General features: G+C 43.9%; 2 protein-coding genes across 2 annotated transcripts in view; both read left to right on the forward strand.

The window, feature by feature from the left end:
* The window catches only part of SMIM43 (small integral membrane protein 43), a 243,752-nt gene that overhangs the window by 178,265 nt on the left and 46,377 nt on the right, over positions 1-19,110 (forward strand). The gene's annotated exons all lie outside the window — the stretch shown is intronic.
* The window catches only part of TNIP3 (TNFAIP3 interacting protein 3), a 69,102-nt gene that overhangs the window by 16,689 nt on the left and 33,303 nt on the right, over positions 1-19,110 (forward strand). The window contains exons 3-6 of the mRNA XM_081022028.1: positions 6,523-6,600; positions 7,054-7,128; positions 8,875-8,940; positions 10,605-10,736. Of these exons, the coding sequence (XP_080878154.1) occupies positions 6,523-6,600; positions 7,054-7,128; positions 8,875-8,940; positions 10,605-10,736 (351 nt within the window). The remainder of the gene's footprint in view (positions 1-6,522; positions 6,601-7,053; positions 7,129-8,874; positions 8,941-10,604; positions 10,737-19,110) is intronic.

Raw genomic sequence — 19,110 nt, forward strand, 5'->3', positions numbered from 1 at the left:
AAAGGCTCTTTCCAAGCTGTTTTCAGGACTTATGTGTAAACAAATTCCCTCTGCTTCCTTCCCCCTTTTTTATACAAACCAGGAGATCTTCACAGGGAAAATAAAACTAGGCTTAAAAGGTACCACATGACTGTGATCTGCTGTGAGAAGCTAATGAGACTGTGAACATCTGCTTCATGCACCAGTAATTGCATCTGTAATGGTTTTTCATTACAGTGTGTTGCGATATCCTAGTCCTTTCTTGGGGTGCAGTGATCTTAATTATCCTTAAGTTAAGCCCACTGTATAACTTGAAGAGAAGATTCAGCTATCAATCCTTATGAGAACAAGATAAATGCTGTCAGCTTTGTTTCCCTCCAAGACATACACAAGCAAACTCTATTGGAAAGCTCCTCTAATAGAAAAGAACATTTGTTCTCATATGATGTTTGATTCCTGACATATGCTGTTAAGGCTTTTCAGGTATCTTATTTGTCTGTGTGCATGGAACCTTAGAAACATTAGATGATAAATCTTGAAACTTTAAAAGATAACAATGTAGAAGAGTTTGGATTTGATATCCCGCTTTATCACTACCCCAAGGAGTCTCAAAGCGGCTATCATTCTCCTTTCCCTTCTTCCCCCACAACAAACACTCTGTGAGGTGAGTGGGGCTGAGAGACTTCAGAGAAGTGTGACTGGCCCAAGGTCACCCAGCAGCTGCATGTGAGGAGCGGGGACGCGAACCCGATTCACCAGATTACGAGTCCACCGCTCTTAACCACTACACCACACTGGCTGTACAGGCTGATACACCTCCCCACATCCATAAGGATATGGTTGCATCCAAAGCAGGCCAAAAACAATTCCTTTTCCAAGAGTTTCTTGTATCCTCTTAGTCCAGTAGAAGATATGGACAGACCAGCTTTCAATGAGAATATTCTGGAATCCTGGGGCTCCTCCAGATGACCTTGATTCATCTTGATTTGCTTGCACACATCGTACATGGGGATTATGCAATGCCCACCCTTTACTGAACCTTCATCCTGACTCACTTGTGCATATGTTATATGTCTTCCCATCAGTCACTCATTTATCCTACTCTTTTAAATGCATTTCCCCTCTCACTAACTACAAAAAAAATGCAATTTTTAAAACAGCAGATACGTTGCACTGGTCAACCTTCATCCACTTGAATTGCACACACATTTTTGGGTAGGTGATTGCATCCCTCCCACAAAATACTGACAGTTGAGAGGCGACGCTGGCTAGGATGAATTACTGGTTTGATTCTAAACAGTTCCACAAATGCACCTTTTTGGCACCATGCACCAGCATCTTAAGATGCCTAGAAATATGATGGGTAAAGTTAACACCAACATAACTGTTGAAACCATGTTCAGAAAGAGCCTTAGAAGCTGGTCACTGAATTTGAAGCTGAGCGGGTAACAGCGATACAGGGGACATGGTAGTGTGCTGTTTTAAGCTTGTTGGGTTTCCTTTGGGAAACTTAAATGTCATTTGTGAGCCACTAGATGGCCATCTATCTTCCAAGCTTGGGGGGAGGGGAATCACCCTCTCACTTTGCTTCAAATGATCAACATGTTTCAGTTCAGTACTGCCTTAGAACAAGGGTATGCAAAAGTCAGCTATAAAAATGCAGATTCTTCATCAGAAAGGAATACAGCCCAAGGAAGAGAAAGACTTGAGAAATCCTGGAAATGGAAGGGATGCAATGCAAAAATGATAATGAAAGGCAGAGCCCAGCTTGTAGAGATGAAAGAAGACAGAGAAGAACTTGGGCGCCCATATGAAAAGTGTCTGACGATCATGGGTTTTGCTTGGAACATAGTGTCTGTACTTTAGGAAGGAATCTTAAAAGGGAACATAAATTGTAAAATGAGTTCTCTGAATACTTTGATGTGGTTGGTTGTGTTTCATATGAATTTGGTCAGAAAGGGTGGAAATGTCCTCCTAGGTCAATGATATGAAAACTGCCAGAAGAAAATTTATGAAGGTTTTCAACTATATTGAGCACTGCTTGAGTTGCCATTCCACATCCTTGTGTACTCATAGAAAGAGCCAAAAATAAAATGTAAAAAGGTTATTTGGATGATGTGCAGCAGTGGATATAGTTGTTACATATGTTTCTTAACAGAGTGGAAAATGTTCTGGCTCAAATAAAAAAAAAAATTCTTCAGATTTTTTTTTTTAAGGAAGGATATCGCTGCAACTAGGGATGGGTGAATCTGTCAATTTTGTTTCTCTCTATTTTTAATTTTTCCAGTCTTAAGTTCAGTTTTCCACATTTCCTGTTTGCAAATTTCTTTCAGAACAAATCTCATGAAAATTTCTCAGCATTTTTGTGTGAAATTTTTGTTTTACGTTGCCCAATATGCACATTTTTTTGCAAGGCAGTTTCCCCTAATATAATGCATTTTTAATTTTCTTCCCACCCCTGGTATCACTGGAGGTTCATCCATTGTGCCCAGTGGCCTGGTGGTGTTGTTACTGAATTCTAGGTTGGTACATAATAAGGGCATGTTGCTCCATGCATGCTGGTCTGTATAACTGAGACCTGGTTGGGGGAACTGGGTGGACCAGACCTGGATGAATTAGACCATAGTTCTTCTGTACCTGGGTACTCTGTGCAACACCAGTTCAGTCCAGAGCTGAGCAGACCACAGGGGCACCTTTCTCATATCTTTTATTTTCTGTGCAACTTTCTACAAAATGCTAGGGTAGGTTAAATAATACATTTTTAGTCACTCCAATACTGTAAATGCTGCTGCTGCAGGAAAACAATGGCAAATATTCTGAGATATCCTGCGTCTGCAAATTAAGATGAAGGAAATAATGTTAGACCTACATTATAGGGTCATGGTAAACATTAAAGAGATAATAGATGTGGAAATACTTTGAAAATTCACGAAAAGTATTAAATAAATACTAAGATAAAAGATAAAGGTAAATGACCCCTGGATGGTTAAGTCCAGTCAAAGGCAACTATGGGGTATGGTGCTCATCTCGCTTCAGGCCGAGCGAGCCGGCGCTTGTCCACAGACAGCTTTCTGGGTCATGTGGTCAGCATGACGAAACCACTTCTGACAGTTTATCCAAATACTGTAAAGTTGAAGAAGCACTTTGAGCATTAGTTTGCATTTTAATTTGATATGCTTTTGCTGTTCCAGCGCATTCCATGCCACTCCTCCTTTCTGAGTAAAGGGCGTCACTGCACTTCATTGCAAACGTTTACATATTTTTACCTTATATGTCCAGTCTTCCTGCTCTCTTTCCTAAGGTGGACTTTCCTGTCCTGCATTGTCTGGACAGCATGAGCATGCTTTTTCCTTTCTTTCATCTACCTCTCATTCTTGACATACTTTGCAATCTTACATTGCACATACTGACTAAATCACATCTGTTTTGTAATTCTTTTAGTTATGCTAACTAACATGGAAGGCAAGGGTGAATGGGCCATGTTTCACAGCTTTGTTTCATTATTTTGGCTTAGAGGGAGATAAATGTAGATTTGATGGGGATTCCTCAGATACCTACTTATGCAGAGATGATAAGAAAGGACCTAAAATCCAGCACATACTTTTCCTGGGCAAACTTTGTGTTGAAGCGTTGCGTATAAAAGTTTTGAGTGGATGAATGAATTCATGTACAGTCCACAATGCTTGTTACTCAATTCACACTTTTGACAACCCACCCACCTTCGGCAATGTGCAATTTTAAATGTGTGAAGAACTATATATATACTTCGCAATATAACACGCCCACGAAGGAGGTTTCTGTTCATGTTATACCATAGAAGTAAAAGTATTACCACAGCTTTCTTTATCTGTATTCTACCTTTCCAGTTTCCTGTCTGTTAAACCTACCTAGGTAACAGCAGGGAGAAACCAAAACTGACTTTCAATTCAAAATCTATATCAGGGCAACACTTCATTAGGCGAACCAAAATGTCACAAAACAATGTGTAAACTTTCAAATTCTCCAGAGCCCTTTATCAAACTATATGGTAAAAAGGAGGAAGGATGGCAGCTGGGAGAGGAAGAGGAGGAAATATGTTGGTGGGTGGTGAAGACATGGAGTCTGCATTTAAACATAGTCTAAAGGGAAGTGGGTGGCGCTGTCGGTTAAACCACAGAGCCTAGGACTTGCCGATCAGAAGGTCAGCGGTTCGAATCCCCATGATGGGGTGAGCTCCCGTTGCTCGGTCCCTGCTCCTGCCAACCTAGCAGTTCGAAAGCACGTCACAGTGCAAGTAGATAAATAGGTACCACTCTGGCAGGAAGGTAAACGGCGTTTCCGTACACTTCTCTGGTTCGCCAGAAGCAGCTTAGTCATGCTGGCCACATGACCCAGAAGCTGTATGCCGGCTCCCTTGGCCAATAAAGTGAGATGAGTGCCGCAACCCCAGAGTCAGTCACGACTGGACCTCATGGTCAGGGGTCCCTTTACCTTTACCTTAAGGATGGAGTGTGTGAGGACATAGCAGACACACTGGTGAGGGTTAGGTTGTGCATACACTGTACCTTTAATGTGCACATTCTTTTGCCCAAAAAATACCGGGCACTGTTGTTTACCCCCCACAGAGTTATAATTCACAGTAACCCTTTATAAACTACAGTACCCAGAATTCTGTGAGGGAAAGAAAGTGATTCAAATGTGCTTTAAAGGTATAGTGTGTAAACAGCCTGACTTAGGTGCCATGTAGGTTTTAGGTCATATCCAAGGCTGCCATGAAGAAGGAACATACAATGATTTGAAAATGTAGAATTTGACTGTGATGTAACTGAGGTAAACTGAGCCAGACAAGGATACTAAAAGTGATGGGTGTATGTACTGAGTAATAGCCCAAATGTATAGGACTGAATGTGGGCCAACCAAAACAGGGGGAAAATCGTTCTTGAATATTTAAAAGTTTAATGTTGCTCTGATTTGAACTGCACTTACTTGTTTATAGGAAGTTTTGACTTAAACATTAGTTTCTAAAGTAAAATCACTGTTTAATCATAAGTTGTCACGCAGATGTGTGGGATTCAGCTGCAGAAAAGTCTATTATTTCATCAATACAGTAACCAAATGAGTGGCCAGGTTGCCCATAAAGGTGTGGTATTTCTCAAAGCATGGTTTAAATTTTAATATATTATATGTTGGTGCTTAAAAATAATGCATGATAATAAGTGAAATGAATTGAGAACATCGGACCTTTAAAAAAATTATCAATATTCAATACCAAACTCATATATTTTCAAGCTCCATTCATTTTTGATACATCATTTTTGCCCTCCATTCATAATTTATTTATGAATGACCTTTTACCTGTGTCCCAGGTGATTTACAGATATACCATAAAAACAGCTATATTGAAAGTATATAAATAGAAAGAAAACTAAAGGCAGTTTAAAAAAAGAAAAAGAAAATGAACACCTAGGACAAAGACCTTTTCACCCTGGTGGAAAAACTTGTTGAAAATACCTTCAGTTGTTTGTGTCTGGTAGGAAACAATTTTGGCCAGTGGGCCTGATCCTTATCTCTTTTCCCAACTCTGACATCACACCTTGAACCTACCAATCACGATTTTCCTACCTCACCCCTGTAGATTTAAGGCTTTATACTTCATTTGAATCCTCTGATTCCCACCCTCTACGCCTGCAAAAACAACAACAGCAGGAATGTAAAAGGCCAACTTTACTAAAACCCAGAACTTTCTAATTACTTTAACAATTATATGTGACTTGAAATTATTGCCAACCACTTGCTACTAGTGTAATTAGAAAATCACAGTTCTGTGATATTCAGTCTTAATAGGAACACACACCTTGATTTATTCCCTTGTGAACTCACTACTTTATTACTTTGTTACTAGCCAGCAAATATTTGAAGAGGCAGAATATGTTTATGTGTGCTTAACTGGGGGGGGGGGGCGGGAATTGCACACCCAGTTTGTATATGTTTTGTGCTACATGGTACATATTGTTCGTTATGTTGGACATTTCCTTCCCAATTGTTTTCGGAAGCATTGCTCATATTTTACATAAACCATGACTCACTTATTTCACTGTCATGGGCAAATATACAGTATGTCTTAACATCCAATCTGAAAAGTTCTCTGAACGTGCAAGGACACTTGGGGGGGGGGGGGAGATCCAAGAGGAAATGCTTATCAGTGGCAGGAGGGAGGGGTGTGTGACCTAGTCAGTTTACTCCCCTTTTCTTGTCTGTACAGCTTCCCCTCCCAGAGAACAGCTGGGTGACAACAAGGAAGCTGCAGTTTACATACCACAAGAAACAGCCAGCTATCTTTTCACCTGAATCATAGGCTACATAACTTGAGACATTTTGGGAAGCCCCCTAGTTTGTGAAGGATTCAAATACAAGTTCCATCACTTGCTGTATTCCACACACAGAGAGAAAGACATGGATGCGTTTTCTGTGATGCTTTTGTGAAGTCTTAGTGGCCTTCTTCTTGTCTTGAATGAATTCTCCCACACAACGTATGTGACTTGTTTTCCTTCATCTGTTTTAAAGGCCTTTAGTGAACACAACACCCGACAGAGGCAGGTGGGCATGGAGGATGAGAAGAGAACTTCAAGCAGCCTGTCAGAGGTAAAGGAGTGCACCGGCTGGACATATGTGTCTGTGGCAATTGGACTTTTCATTTTGTGCTAGGACCACTAATACTGTATCTTGTATCGGGCTGTAATTGTTGCAGTACTCGAACCTAGAGGTTACCTAGGGTACTGTCTTAAAGGCACCCCAATTTCTCTGCTTCTTTGTCATGTATGTAGAACTTTTTCATCTTCCTGCTATGAAAAGATGCACAATAAGTTTAAAAATAATAACTAACTATTGACAATGAAATCAAAAAGTCTTTTTTCTTTCTTTTTTTAAAGGTTGTTCTTTGTTAATGTAAGATATAAAAAGTATCTAATATTATATATCTATTATTGCTGTGCACTCTGGAAACTTACATAGTTTGCTTAAGTCACATTTTTCAGGGGCTCCTAATATACACTGAAACAGTACCTAATATACATATGCTTTCTTTTCTTTTCATAGGATACATTGACAAAGAAGATGCCAGTAGGTGTACTGGAACAACAGATTATATCATTGGAAAAACAGAGGCAAGAGGTAAATTTTAAGCATTTTTTTTGACAAGCTGATGCACTGCAATGGGTTGTTCACTTGGAGTTTTGGGTTGTAAATTCATTGTTGTAAATGCACATTAATCTTTCTGGAGGAAGCAGTGGCTAATCTTGGTTCTCCTATGCATGAATTGCATCATGCATGTGGTTGAAAATTGTGTGCATAATTATGGTTCATGTTTATATGTACATGTAAAATGTATCATCTAGACTTTCCTTAAGGGACGCGGGTGGCACTGTTGGTTAAACCACAGAGCCTAGGACTTGCCGATCAGAAGGTCAGCGGTTTGAATCCCTGTGACGGGGTGAGCTCCCATTGCTCGGTCCCTGCTCCTGCCAACCTAGCAGTTTGAAAGCACGTCAAAGTGCAAGTAGATAAATAGGTACTGCTCCAGCGGGAAGGTAAACGGCGTTTCCGTGTGCTGCTCTGGTTCACCAGAAGCGGCTTATTCATGCTGGCCACATTACACGAAAGCTGGAAGCTGGCTTCCTTGGCCAATAAAGCAAGATGAGCGCCACAACCCTAGAGTCGGTCACGACTGGACCTAATGGTCAGGGGTCCCTTTACCTTTACTAGACTTTCCTTACCCATTATGACCAATAGGTTTGGCCTCAAACTAGACTTTCCTTACCCATTAGGACCAATAGGTTTGGCCTCAAATGTTGACAAAAAAGATTTTGGAATCAAGGTGGCATATATCCAACTGTACAGTTGTCTGTTTGAAGTAGCCATCTATTTGAAGTATTGTGTGGTCCAAGTCTGGTTTAAACTTAAGAAGGAAATTGTGCCTTGAAGTTGCCTCTTGACATCACCTAAAAGGCAGACTGAGCAGGCACACAGTTCACTAGGTTACAGTCTCCCCACTATGATGTATTGTAATGTATTTCTATTGATATCTTCCCTCTAAATTTTCATGTATACATATAAATTAGTATATGCAAATGTTATGGAAATCTGTGACCTCTTTTGCCCTTTTTCTTGGTAGTGTGTTGTAAGGGGCTATCCTGTCTGGAATGCTTACATGATGGTATATATAAAAGATGGGAAAGAAGCACATTTCATGCTGCTGTGAACTATGTGAACTTTCAGAGCTGTGAGGGAAGTCTGCTCATCTTAGAAATCCCTGCAGGAAGTCTTGTGTTTAACATTTGCATTTCCACAGCATTAAGCCTGACTCAGCTGCCACTCCCTATTCGTCTTGCCCTAACATTCATTCCTATGCTTTATATATCATACAAGGCAAACAGAATATAATATTATTGTAAGTGTTTTGATAGTAATACAAAACAGCTGTAAGTAGTGTAGTTAAGAGGTTGGAAGCAGATATAATCAATAAAACCTTAAATGACCTGAGGCTTCCATGCTTTAGGAGCCACATTCTTCCAATGACTCTTGCATATCTCAGGAAATACCAGTGTTGGGGAAGGCCCTGTAGGTCACAGCTCACAGCAGCTTTGAAACTTCCCAAAGTCCTGTCCTCTGTTTCTCCTGAAATGTTTTTCCTCGGGCAAGAATTTGATGGCTGATTCAGCATTCATTTACTTGGTTAAATTAAAATTTAAAATATTTATGTTTTATCACTATTCCTGTTCTGAGAATCAGGAAATAAGGCAAATGAAATCTCTAAAATAATATGCCAGTTCCAAGGTTAAAATATAAGACCACTTCAGGTTTCACACTTGTAATGTGAGAATAAATAATGTACCTAACACAATTAGTTAATAATTTCAGCTGCTGGCAGTGAACAATCAATGGGATCAGCAGTTCAGGCGAATGAAACAGCAGTATGGAAAAAAGGTAAATTTCTATTTAAGTGTGACAGAAGTGGAGGCTACCTTTCTATACTTTTAATTTTAATTTGTTTTGTTTTGTCTTGTCTAATTTTTAAGAAGGGGAAGGTAGAGTAGCAGAAAGGGTGGGCAAGGAACAAAAGCATATACTGCTTTTGAAAACCTAGCAAGTGCATCTGATGTAGGTTTGAGGTGATGATTGCTGCGGTCTTTTGGAGAGGATACTGAATTCTGATGACTAAAGAAGAAGAGTTTGGATTTGATATCCCGCTTTATCACTACCCTAAGGAGTCTCTAAGCAGCTAACATTCTCCTTTCCCTTCCTCCCCCACAACAAACACACTGTGAGGTGAGTGAGGCTGAGAGACTTCAGAGAAGTGTGACTAGCCCAAGGTCACCCAGCAGCTGCATGTGGAGGAGCGGAGACACGAACCCGGTTCACCAGATTACGAGTCTACCGCTCTTAACCACTATACCACAGGTTAGGGCAGGCATAGGCAAACTCCGGCCCTCCAGATATTTGGGACTACAATTCTCATCATCCCTGACCACTGGTCCTGTTAGCTAGGGATGATGGGAATTGTAGTCCCTAACATCTGGAGGGCCGGAGTTTGCCTATGCCTGGGTTAGGGAGTGAAATTCAGAGATGGCACTGTTTACCATTAATTGTGGTGGCCTTCTTCCCCCACTCCCTTTGCTACCACATGTGCACCTTCAGCATATAATGAAAACTGTATGGTGAAGATGTCGGATGCATTTTTGGTGAGGTGTGAGTTTTACAATTTAGGGACTGCTGCAGAGCCTCCACCACCCTGAGCCTCTGCTGATCTTAACACCCAAGAGGGTCTGCAGATGGATTTGGCGTTGCCCTGGAGCACTGTGGGGTAAAAGATGGTGGCTACTACAGTAAAATGGCCACTCCAAATGATGCTAGGTTCAGGTAGTTTGGAGAAAAGAAAATGGCAATGGGACCTGTGGAAGAAGTGTGTTAGTCTTGCCGCTGTTGCCAAAGGTAATGAAAAAGAGAAGACCATGATACTGCTGTTAATGCTGAGCTGTCCCATCCACCCAAATTTCCGTTCCCAAAATGTTTGCTGCTTATGAATGGGGTTGTGAGCTCAGGAGGTTATCTGGTCTTTGCTCTAGTCCTTTGTTTAAGTTGAGTGAAGCTGAGTTCTGGGTCTGAAAAGGTTAGTATTTTAGAACATAAAAATAATACTAGTAAGCTGTGATCTAGCAAGTTTTAAAAGTACTTTGCACACAGCATTTCAATCTGTACAACAGTCCTGTAAGGTTGGCTAATATTAACTTTATATAACCAATAGGAATGTGGGCCAGACACTGAAGATTAGAATCAGTGACTTGTCTTTTTCTTTTTTTAGTTACCTGAAGTAAGATTTAGATCAGGGATTTCCCCTCATGCAGCACAGATAACTCCCCCCCCCCTTTTCTATATAGGTTTATCATTCCCCATGGGACAGCTCATCACAAGCTTCAGAGACTCAGCAGCTTTTGACTTCTAAATCTCATAAGCTTAGTCATACAGATTTGTCCTGAAATGTATGTAGTGTTCCCTGCATTCCCACGTTGATCGTTGTGTTGCCCAGCCACTGCATCCTGGTGAAAGAAAGGGATCTATCTTACCTCAGTTATCCTTGTGTCACATTGCAGGTCACAGACGTGAAAGCACAACTGGAAACAATGCAGAAGAGTGTCAAGGAAATGGAAAAAGAAAGGCACCAAATGCAGCAGGAGTGTAGAAGGCTGGAAGCCCTGACTACAAACAGCCTCCTACAGGAAATGGTAGGAAATTGTTGTTTTACTCTCACCAGGGTCGGAGTGGGGATTTTAGTATTCATTGGTCTTGTTAAAGTTATGTTTGCAGTTCAAAAATGACTTTTCTATAGTAGTAGAAAAGTTATCTAGCTGACAGTTTGTGTTACTCTTAGACAAAGAAAAAGAGAACAAATGCTTCTATAGATGTTATATGTACATTTATATATATATGCATCTATACTCATTAATGAGAAAGGTTTTCGGGGGTAAACTCTGAGGAAAAATCCATACCCACTGCCTTTCTTCGGGAGAAGAAAATGCTAAAGAGTAAACCCTACACAAGTCTGGAGTGGAGTCCCTAAGGCAGTTGGATGGTGTTTTGTATGCCTTCTTTTGGCAATTCCTGCAGCCAAGCTGGTGACAAATGTAATGCCCTGTTTTCCTTTGGACCTCATCAGCGAGGCCGAGAGGCAGACCTCCATATGCACTGCCCAGGCTTGCGCCCCAGAGAGGTCACTTTGGTGCTGCCAATGCAGCAAAAACAATTCAGGAGAAAGCAGTTACAAGTGTCTGCAGCCACAGCAGGTGCTGTGATTCTCCAGACTTCATCCCTGGAGAAGCACTCCATTGTCTCTCAAGACAGAAAAATGGCAATAGCAATGCATTTATATACGTTGAGCTATCACTTGGGTACAGTTTCAACCAACTGAAACTGTTATTAAACAGGAGCTTTGCAATCTCACTGAAGAAGAAGAAGAAGAAGAAGAAGCAGAAGCAGCAGCAGCAGCAGCAGCAGCAGCAGCAGCAGCAGCGGTTAGGAATTAAACAGATAATTGTAAGAGCAAATAAGGACAAAGAAACAAGCATAGGATAAAACATGTGAATAAAATGCGAGATTGAACACTGATAATGGATGAATAAAAACTGATAATTAAAACAGATAAGAGCTAAGAAAAATAAAAAACACGCAGTTAAAACAACTGTAAGAGCATAAGGACTAGTTAAAGGACTATAGTTAAAACAACTACAGTATAAGAAATAAAACTTAAGGGGGTACAGGTCCTGCAATATGGACCTTCAGTTTAGGTCTGGTTTGTGACACAAACCATCCTTCGGTGAATATCCATCATGGCAGCGCAAAATCTAGCAATTGCGTATGTGACATCTGGGTTTTCATCCTGGAGCACTAGGGAGATGTTAAGTTGTTCTGTATGTCCTGGGAATTTTTGCAATCTCACTGATCCCCCCCTCCCCAATGTTCTCTAAGTAGCATAGAACCAAACAGATGGAGGCTTTTGTAGGTCAATATCAGAGAGCTATTGTGCTCATGTCCTGCTTATGCGCTTCCCATAAGCATGTGCAAACAGAATGCTGCACTAGATGGACCTTTGATCTGATCCAACAGGGTTCTCCATAACTCCCCAAGGGCCATAAATTCAGAAATATGCGAAATTAAAATATTAGAATATAAGAAAATCTAATCTGCATGCTAAAATTTTGACTAAGTAGAGGTAGAAAAAGCATTTGCAATGGAGAAGCCCTGTATATCAGTGGCCTTAGGAGGGACCATGGTCCATTGATGGAGTACATACTATGTATATGGGAGTGTCAGGGAACTGCCATCGGAAGGAAGGGAAGTGAAAGGGCTCACACAGGTTGGGAGAGACTCAGCAGCTGAAGAGGGAACCAGTAGGGGGAGAGGAGCTGAGCTGAGGGAAAGGGAGCTGGAGGGATGGCTCAGAGACACTTCCAGCGAAAACAGTGGGGAGGTTTCAGGACCTCCTGTAGGGACACCCACTCCTCGCCGGAAACTGTCACGCAGAGAGTCCAGAAGACGTGTTTCCGTTAAGGAGCTTTTATGTTGGAAGCGATTCCGAAAGCAACCACTGTCGGAATCTGCCAGCGACTGACGGAGCCATGTTTAAGGGGCTCCGTTACAGACAGAGGTTTGCAAACTTGACCAAACTCTGAGGGACTAGGATTTTACACACAAGCAGCTCATCGTCCCATCACAGCATTCCGACAGTCTTCGTGAGCAGCTTGTGCAGGAGAAGGCATCATGAGCAACCCAGCCGGAACCGGAGAAGCAGGAGCTGGAGCGGGTCCAAGCCTGGAAGAAAGGTACCGGGTGTTGGAGGTCCAGCTAGCGCTGCAGACGGCGAGGCTTGAGGAGAGGAGGGCTCAGGATGCAGACAAAAAGGGGAAAGACACCCAGCTCGTCAGAAAGGTACCAGGATTGGTGCAGAAGTTTGGGGGGGAGCCCAAAGACTATCATGGCTTTCGGACAGAGATGCAATATGCCCTCAATCTGCAGTTTGATGAATTCCCTGACGAGGAATCACGAGTGGCTTTCGTGATTGGGCATCTTGAAAAGGGGGCGAGAGACTGGGTTAGACCCCTGATGGCAGCGAATAGTGACGTCCTAAAGGACACGATGAAGTTCTTTCGCGCCATGGATCTGATGTTTTCCAGCGATATTGAACAGGGAGTGGTCCGCAGACAGTTAATGGCTTGCAAACAGGGGAGCCGATCTGTCCGTGAGTACTGGACTGAGTTCACCATGTTGATCCATAAATTGGGGTGGGATCTATCGGCGGAACCCATTCAAATGCTCTTTGAAGAAGGGCTTTCTTCGGCTGTGAAAGACGAACTTTCCCGGGCGCCCAGGGCGGAGTCTATGGACCAGCTGACCAAATCAGCGCTGACCATAGGAGCGCGCCAGGAGGCGAGAGCATTGGAGAGGCGGGAAGGGAAGGGGGAACGTTGGAAGGAGTTCCGCATTCCAGACATTCCAGAGCCAACTTTCCCGCCGGCAGAGCCGATGGAAATCGGAACAGCGCGCGCGCGCGCAGTTTCAAAGCCCAGTGAGGGGGGAAAGAAGGAGGGAAAAGGCGCCCGGAAATGCTATCTCTGCCAACAGCCAGGTCACTTTGCCAGAGTCTGCCCCCAGAGGAAGGAATGGCAAGGGATGGTAGGAGCTGTGGAGGGAAGAGAGGAAGAAATACCGAAGCAAGTAAAAGCCAACGCCTGGCTGCCACCGTCGGGGCACAGCAGCCAGGCCAAAGAGCAGTGAAAGTGCCCACGCCAGAACCTCCTAAACCCGCCCTAGTGATAGAAGTGGCGCTAGAGCTGCCAAACGGACACCCTCTAAAGATAAAGGCGCTGTTGGACTCAGGCAGCTCCTGCAATTTCATGAGCAAAGAGTTTGCAGCTGAACACCAGATACAGACGATCCCTTTAAGCAACCCCCTGCAGGTGACCACGATCGATGGCAGGGAGCTGTTGGGAGGAGAAGTCAGCTTGCAGACCGTCCCAATGATAATGAAGGTGGCAAGGCACACCGAACTGATAGCGTTTAATGTGGCCACCTTGGGAGGAGCTCCCATTATATTGGGGATGAGCTGGCTAGCGTTACATGATCCGCTGGTGGGCTGGCATCAGAGAGTGGTTTCTTTTGGTTCAGCACATTGCTTAGAACACTGCAAAGAGGGAAAGGGTTTGGCAGGGGCCCAAGCCACCCTAGCAGGGACTGAAGTAACGGAGAACGTGAAGGTACCACGACAATACGCAGATCTCCGCGACGTCTTCAGCGAAAGGGAAGCTGACCAACTACCCCCGCATAGACCCTTTGACTGTCAAATCAATTTACTCCCTGGGGCACAGCTCCCTGTAGGCAAGCTGTACGCCATGTCAGACAGAGAGATGCAGGAGCTAAGAGAGTTCATTGACAAGAACCTGAAGAGAGGGTTCATCAGAGAGTCCAGGGCGGTGGGGGGCAGCCCAGTGTTTTTTGTGGATAAAAAAAAAACGAACAAGCCGAGGCTTGTGTGTGACTTCAGGGCCTTAAATGCAGTGTCAGAACCAGTGGCTTTCCCTATGCCCAGGATTGACGACATTTTGACAAGGGTCAGGAAGGGAAAGATTTTTACTAAACTGGACCTAAGGGGGGCGTACAACCTGATACGAATAAGGAAGGGGGATGAATGGAAAACCACCATGTTCACCCCTTTGGGGGCATTTGAATATTTAGTTATGCCCTTCGGCCTACAAGGAGGCTCCGCGTGCTTTCAATCGTTTATGAACCATGTCCTGGGGCCTTTGCTTTACAAGAATTGTGTGGCCTTCTTAGACGACGTGTTGGTGTATTCTGAGAATGAGGAGCAGCATGTGAGAGACGTCAGAGAAGTGTTGAGCAGGCTGCAAGCCAACCAGCTGTGGGTGAAACTGGAGAAGTGTCAGTTTCATACCAAGGAGGTGGAATTCCTGGGGTATCGCCTGTCAGACAAGGGATTGGCCATGGATCCCGGCAAGGTCCAGGCGGTGCTGGAATGGAAAACACCCAAAACAAGGAAGGATGTGCAGAGGTTCCTAGGATTTGGGAACTTCTATCGTAAGTTCATCCGAAACTTTGCCCACCTGACGGCGCCCATTACGGACTGTCTCAGCAGTAAGAAGAAGTTCGTTTGGACTGAGGAGGCGGAGCGAGCATTTGAGGAACTAAAAAGGGCCTTCGCCTCGGAACAACAACTCCTGCATGTGGATTTACAAAAACCGATGAGAGTGGAAACTGACGCATCAGACAGAGCTATTGGGGCGGTGCTTCTGCAGCCAGGGAAGGAGGAGTCAGAGTGGAGACCGTGTGCCTTTTTTTCGCGAAAGCTGAACAAATCCGAGAGGAACTACACGGTGTATGACCGAGAACTACTAGCCATTCATGAGGCGTTCCGGAGATGGAGGCACCTGCTAATTGGCGCACAACATAAGGTGCAAGTGTGCACTGACCACAAGAACCTAGAGTATTGGAGGACGGCACGAGTGCTCAACCAACGGCAAGTGAGATGGGCCCAGGAGTTCTCCAAATTTAACTTTGAGATTTGTTACGTGCCAGGCCCAGAGAACATTAGGGCGGACGCTCTCTCACGCAAACCTGAATATTTGGAGGGGGAGGGAGCACCCGAAGAGAGACATGTCATTCCAGAGGACCGCTGGGTGTGTGGGGCGGCATTGGTGGGACAAAGAGAACTGGTAGAGGAAACAGAGAATGATGAATACGCCCAGAATAAGCTCAGAGGTCTTAGGGGTGAGGGAGAGGAACCAGGGGGTTTCGAGGAAAGAAATGGAGCTTTGTATTACAAAGGGGCACTGTATATCCCTGAAGGAGACTTAAGGGGGAGGGTACTCAAGCAGTTGCACGACAGCCCCACGGCGGGGCATTTTGGACAACACAAAACCATGTGGTTGGTCACCAGGGAATTTTGGTGGCCTAAGGTGAGGGAAGATGTACGGGAGTATGTAAGAGGGTGTGAGCAATGCCAGCGAGCCAAAGGGGAGAGGCGGGCACCGGCGGGGCTATTAGAACCCTTACCAACCCCAGAACGACCTTGGGAGGCAGTGTCGATAGATTTTATGACTGATCTGCCGAAGTCCAAGGGGAAAACAGCCATCATGGTGGTGGTAGACCTACTAACAAAGATGTGCCACTTTGTAGCCTGCTCGCATGCAGTCACGGCGGAAGAGACAGCGAAGTTATTTGTAGAACACATTTTTAGGTTGCACGGGGTGCCATTGAGGGTGGTCTCAGACCGAGGAAAACAATTTACTTCCAGGTTCTGGAGGAAGCTCATGAGCTTACTGCAGGTGGAGGTCAACTTTTCGACTGCCCGGCACCCTGAAACCAACGGGCAGGCGGAAAGAGCAAACGGGGTCCTCCAGCAATACCTGAGGTGTTATGTCAATGACAGAGAGAATGACTGGGTAGAAAAGTTGGCGCTGGCGGAATTTGCCTACAACAATGCCGAGAATGTGTCCACAGGGATGAGCCCCTTCTTGGCTAATTATGGGTGTCATCCCAGGGCTTTCCCAGGGGGAGAAGGGGAGAGATGGGGTGTCCCGGCAGCCGAGCATTTTGTAGAAGAAATGGAAGCAATCCATCGTCAGCTCCAACTCAACTTAGAAAGGGCGAAGGAAGAATACAAGAGGCAGGCAGACAAGAACCGAAGGGAAGGTGAAACCATAAGGGTGGGAGATAGGGTGTGGCTGTCAACCCAAGGGTTGCCGTTCAAAGGAGGTTGTAAGAAATTAAGACCCAGGAGATTGGGTCCCTTTGAGGTCATTCAACAGGTCAACCCAGTGGCTTTCAGGCTCCGGTTACCCAACCACATGAAACTGCACCCAGTATTTCACAGGTCGTTACTGTCACCGTATGAGGGGGGACGAGAAGGGATGGCCACTCGGGGACCGGTCATAGAAGAAAGGGAATGCAGCAGCCATGTGGCAGAAATCCTCGACGCCAGATGGAAGGGGGATCAGGTGGAGTATTTGGTAGCGTGGGAAGGAGAACCGGAGTCAGAAAACACTTGGGTAATGGCAGAAGATATCAATGACGAGGTATTGATAGAAACGTTCCATCAAAGGTTCCCAAGGAAACCTCAGCCTGTGGAGAGGTTCCGGAGGGAATACTTTGGGACCACCGATGAGGAGGAGGAGTTGGAAGGATTCTCGGAATCGGAAGGGGAAGGGGAGATGGACTCTGAGGAGGAGGAGTACTTCGAGACCAGGAACCGCAACAGGTGGAGAGAAGTGTTCGGGACATCGGAAGATGAAGGAAGTTCATTCCGGGGTTTTGCCTCCTCACCGCCCGTAGAGGAGGGGGCGAGAGGGGATGAAGGGGGCCCTGGAGGGGAGGTGGATGTCAGGGAACTGCCATCGGAAGGAAGGGAAGTGAAAGGGCTCACACAGGTTGGGAGAGACTCAGCAGCTGAAGAGGGAACCAGTAGGGGGAGAGGAGCTGAGCTGAGGGAAATGGAGCTGGAGGGATGGCTCAGAGACACTTCCAGCGAAAACAGTGGGGAGGTTTCAGGACCTCCTGTAGGGACACCCACTCCTCGCCGGAAACTGTCACGCAGAGAGTCCAGAAGACGTGTTTCCGTTAAGGAGCTTTTATGTTGGAAGCGATTCCGAAAGCAACCACTGTCGGAATCTGCCAGCGACTGACGGAGCCATGTTTAAGGGGCTCCGTTACAGACAGAGGTTTGCAAACTTGACCAAACTCTGAGGGACTAGGATTTTACACACAAGCAGCTCATCGTCCCATCACAGGGAGGTTCCAGATTTACTCTGTTATTTCAAGTGTGGTCTGAAGGCATATGAAACCATCTTCTTCTTCTTTTTTAAATGATATTTATTAAAGTTTACACAAAAACAAAAAGTAAAAATACAAGTAAATACAAAATACAGAAAAAAGAATAAAGTTTTTTAAATATAACAAAGAAATGAAAAATAAAAAGAAACATACAAAATAAAAACAGTTAAAAACACGTTAATTTTCCATATCATATCTTCCTTACACTTATTTCCCCGGACCTCCTCGTACCTCCCTTTTTTGTATTCCAGTTCAGTTTGTTAGTTCAGCAAATCCTTAACATTTAGCTTTTACCCATTTGTAAACCTCTTTTCGTATCTCTTAAAGCATTACAGCTGGAAACCACTTAGTTTCTATCCAACATCCTTCTAAAATTCCTTAATTTTACAATATTTCTGTAAATAGTCTTTAAATTTCTTCCAGTCTTCTTTCACCGACTCTTCTCCCTGATCTCGGACTCTGCCAGTCATTTCTGCCAATTCCATGTAGTCAATCACCTTCATCTGCCATTCTTCCAGAGTGGGTAGATTTTGTGTCTTCCAATACTTTGCAATGAGTATTCTTGCTGCTGTTGTAGCATACATAAAAAAAGTTCTGTCCTTCTTTGGCACCAATTGGCCGACAATGCCCAGAAGAAAGGCCTCTGGTTTCTTCAGAAAGGTATATTTAAATACTTTTTTTATTTCATTATAAATCATCTCCCAGAAAGCCTTAATCCTTGGGCACGTCCACCAAAGGTGAAAGAATGTACCTTCAGTTTCTTTACATTCTTTACATTTCCAACATTTATTACCGGACAAATGATAGATTTTTGCAAGCTTGACTGGGGTCATGTACCACCTGTATATCATTTTCATTATATTCTCTCTTAAGGCATTACATGCCGTAAACTTCATACCTGTGGTCCATAACTGTTCCCAGTCAGCAAACATGATATTATGTCAACATCTTGTGCCCATTTAATCATAGCAGATTTCACCGTTTCATCCTGAGTATTCCATTTCAACAGCAAGTTATAGATTCTTGACAGATTCTTAGTTTTGGGTTCTAGCAGTTCTGTTTCTAATTTTGACTTTTCCACCTGGAAGCCAATTTTCTTATCCAAATTATATGCCTCCATTATCTGATAATAATGAAGCCAATCTCTCACTTTGTTTTTTAGTTTTTTGAAACTCTGCAATCTCAATTTATCTCCTTCTTGTTCCAAAATTTCCCAATATGTCGGCCATTTGGCCTCCATATTGAGCCTTTTCAGAGCTT

The sequence above is a fragment of the Podarcis pityusensis genome (genome assembly GCF_964106645.2).
Source record: "Podarcis pityusensis genome assembly, chromosome: 9".
NCBI lineage: Eukaryota > Metazoa > Chordata > Lepidosauria > Squamata > Lacertidae > Podarcis > Podarcis pityusensis.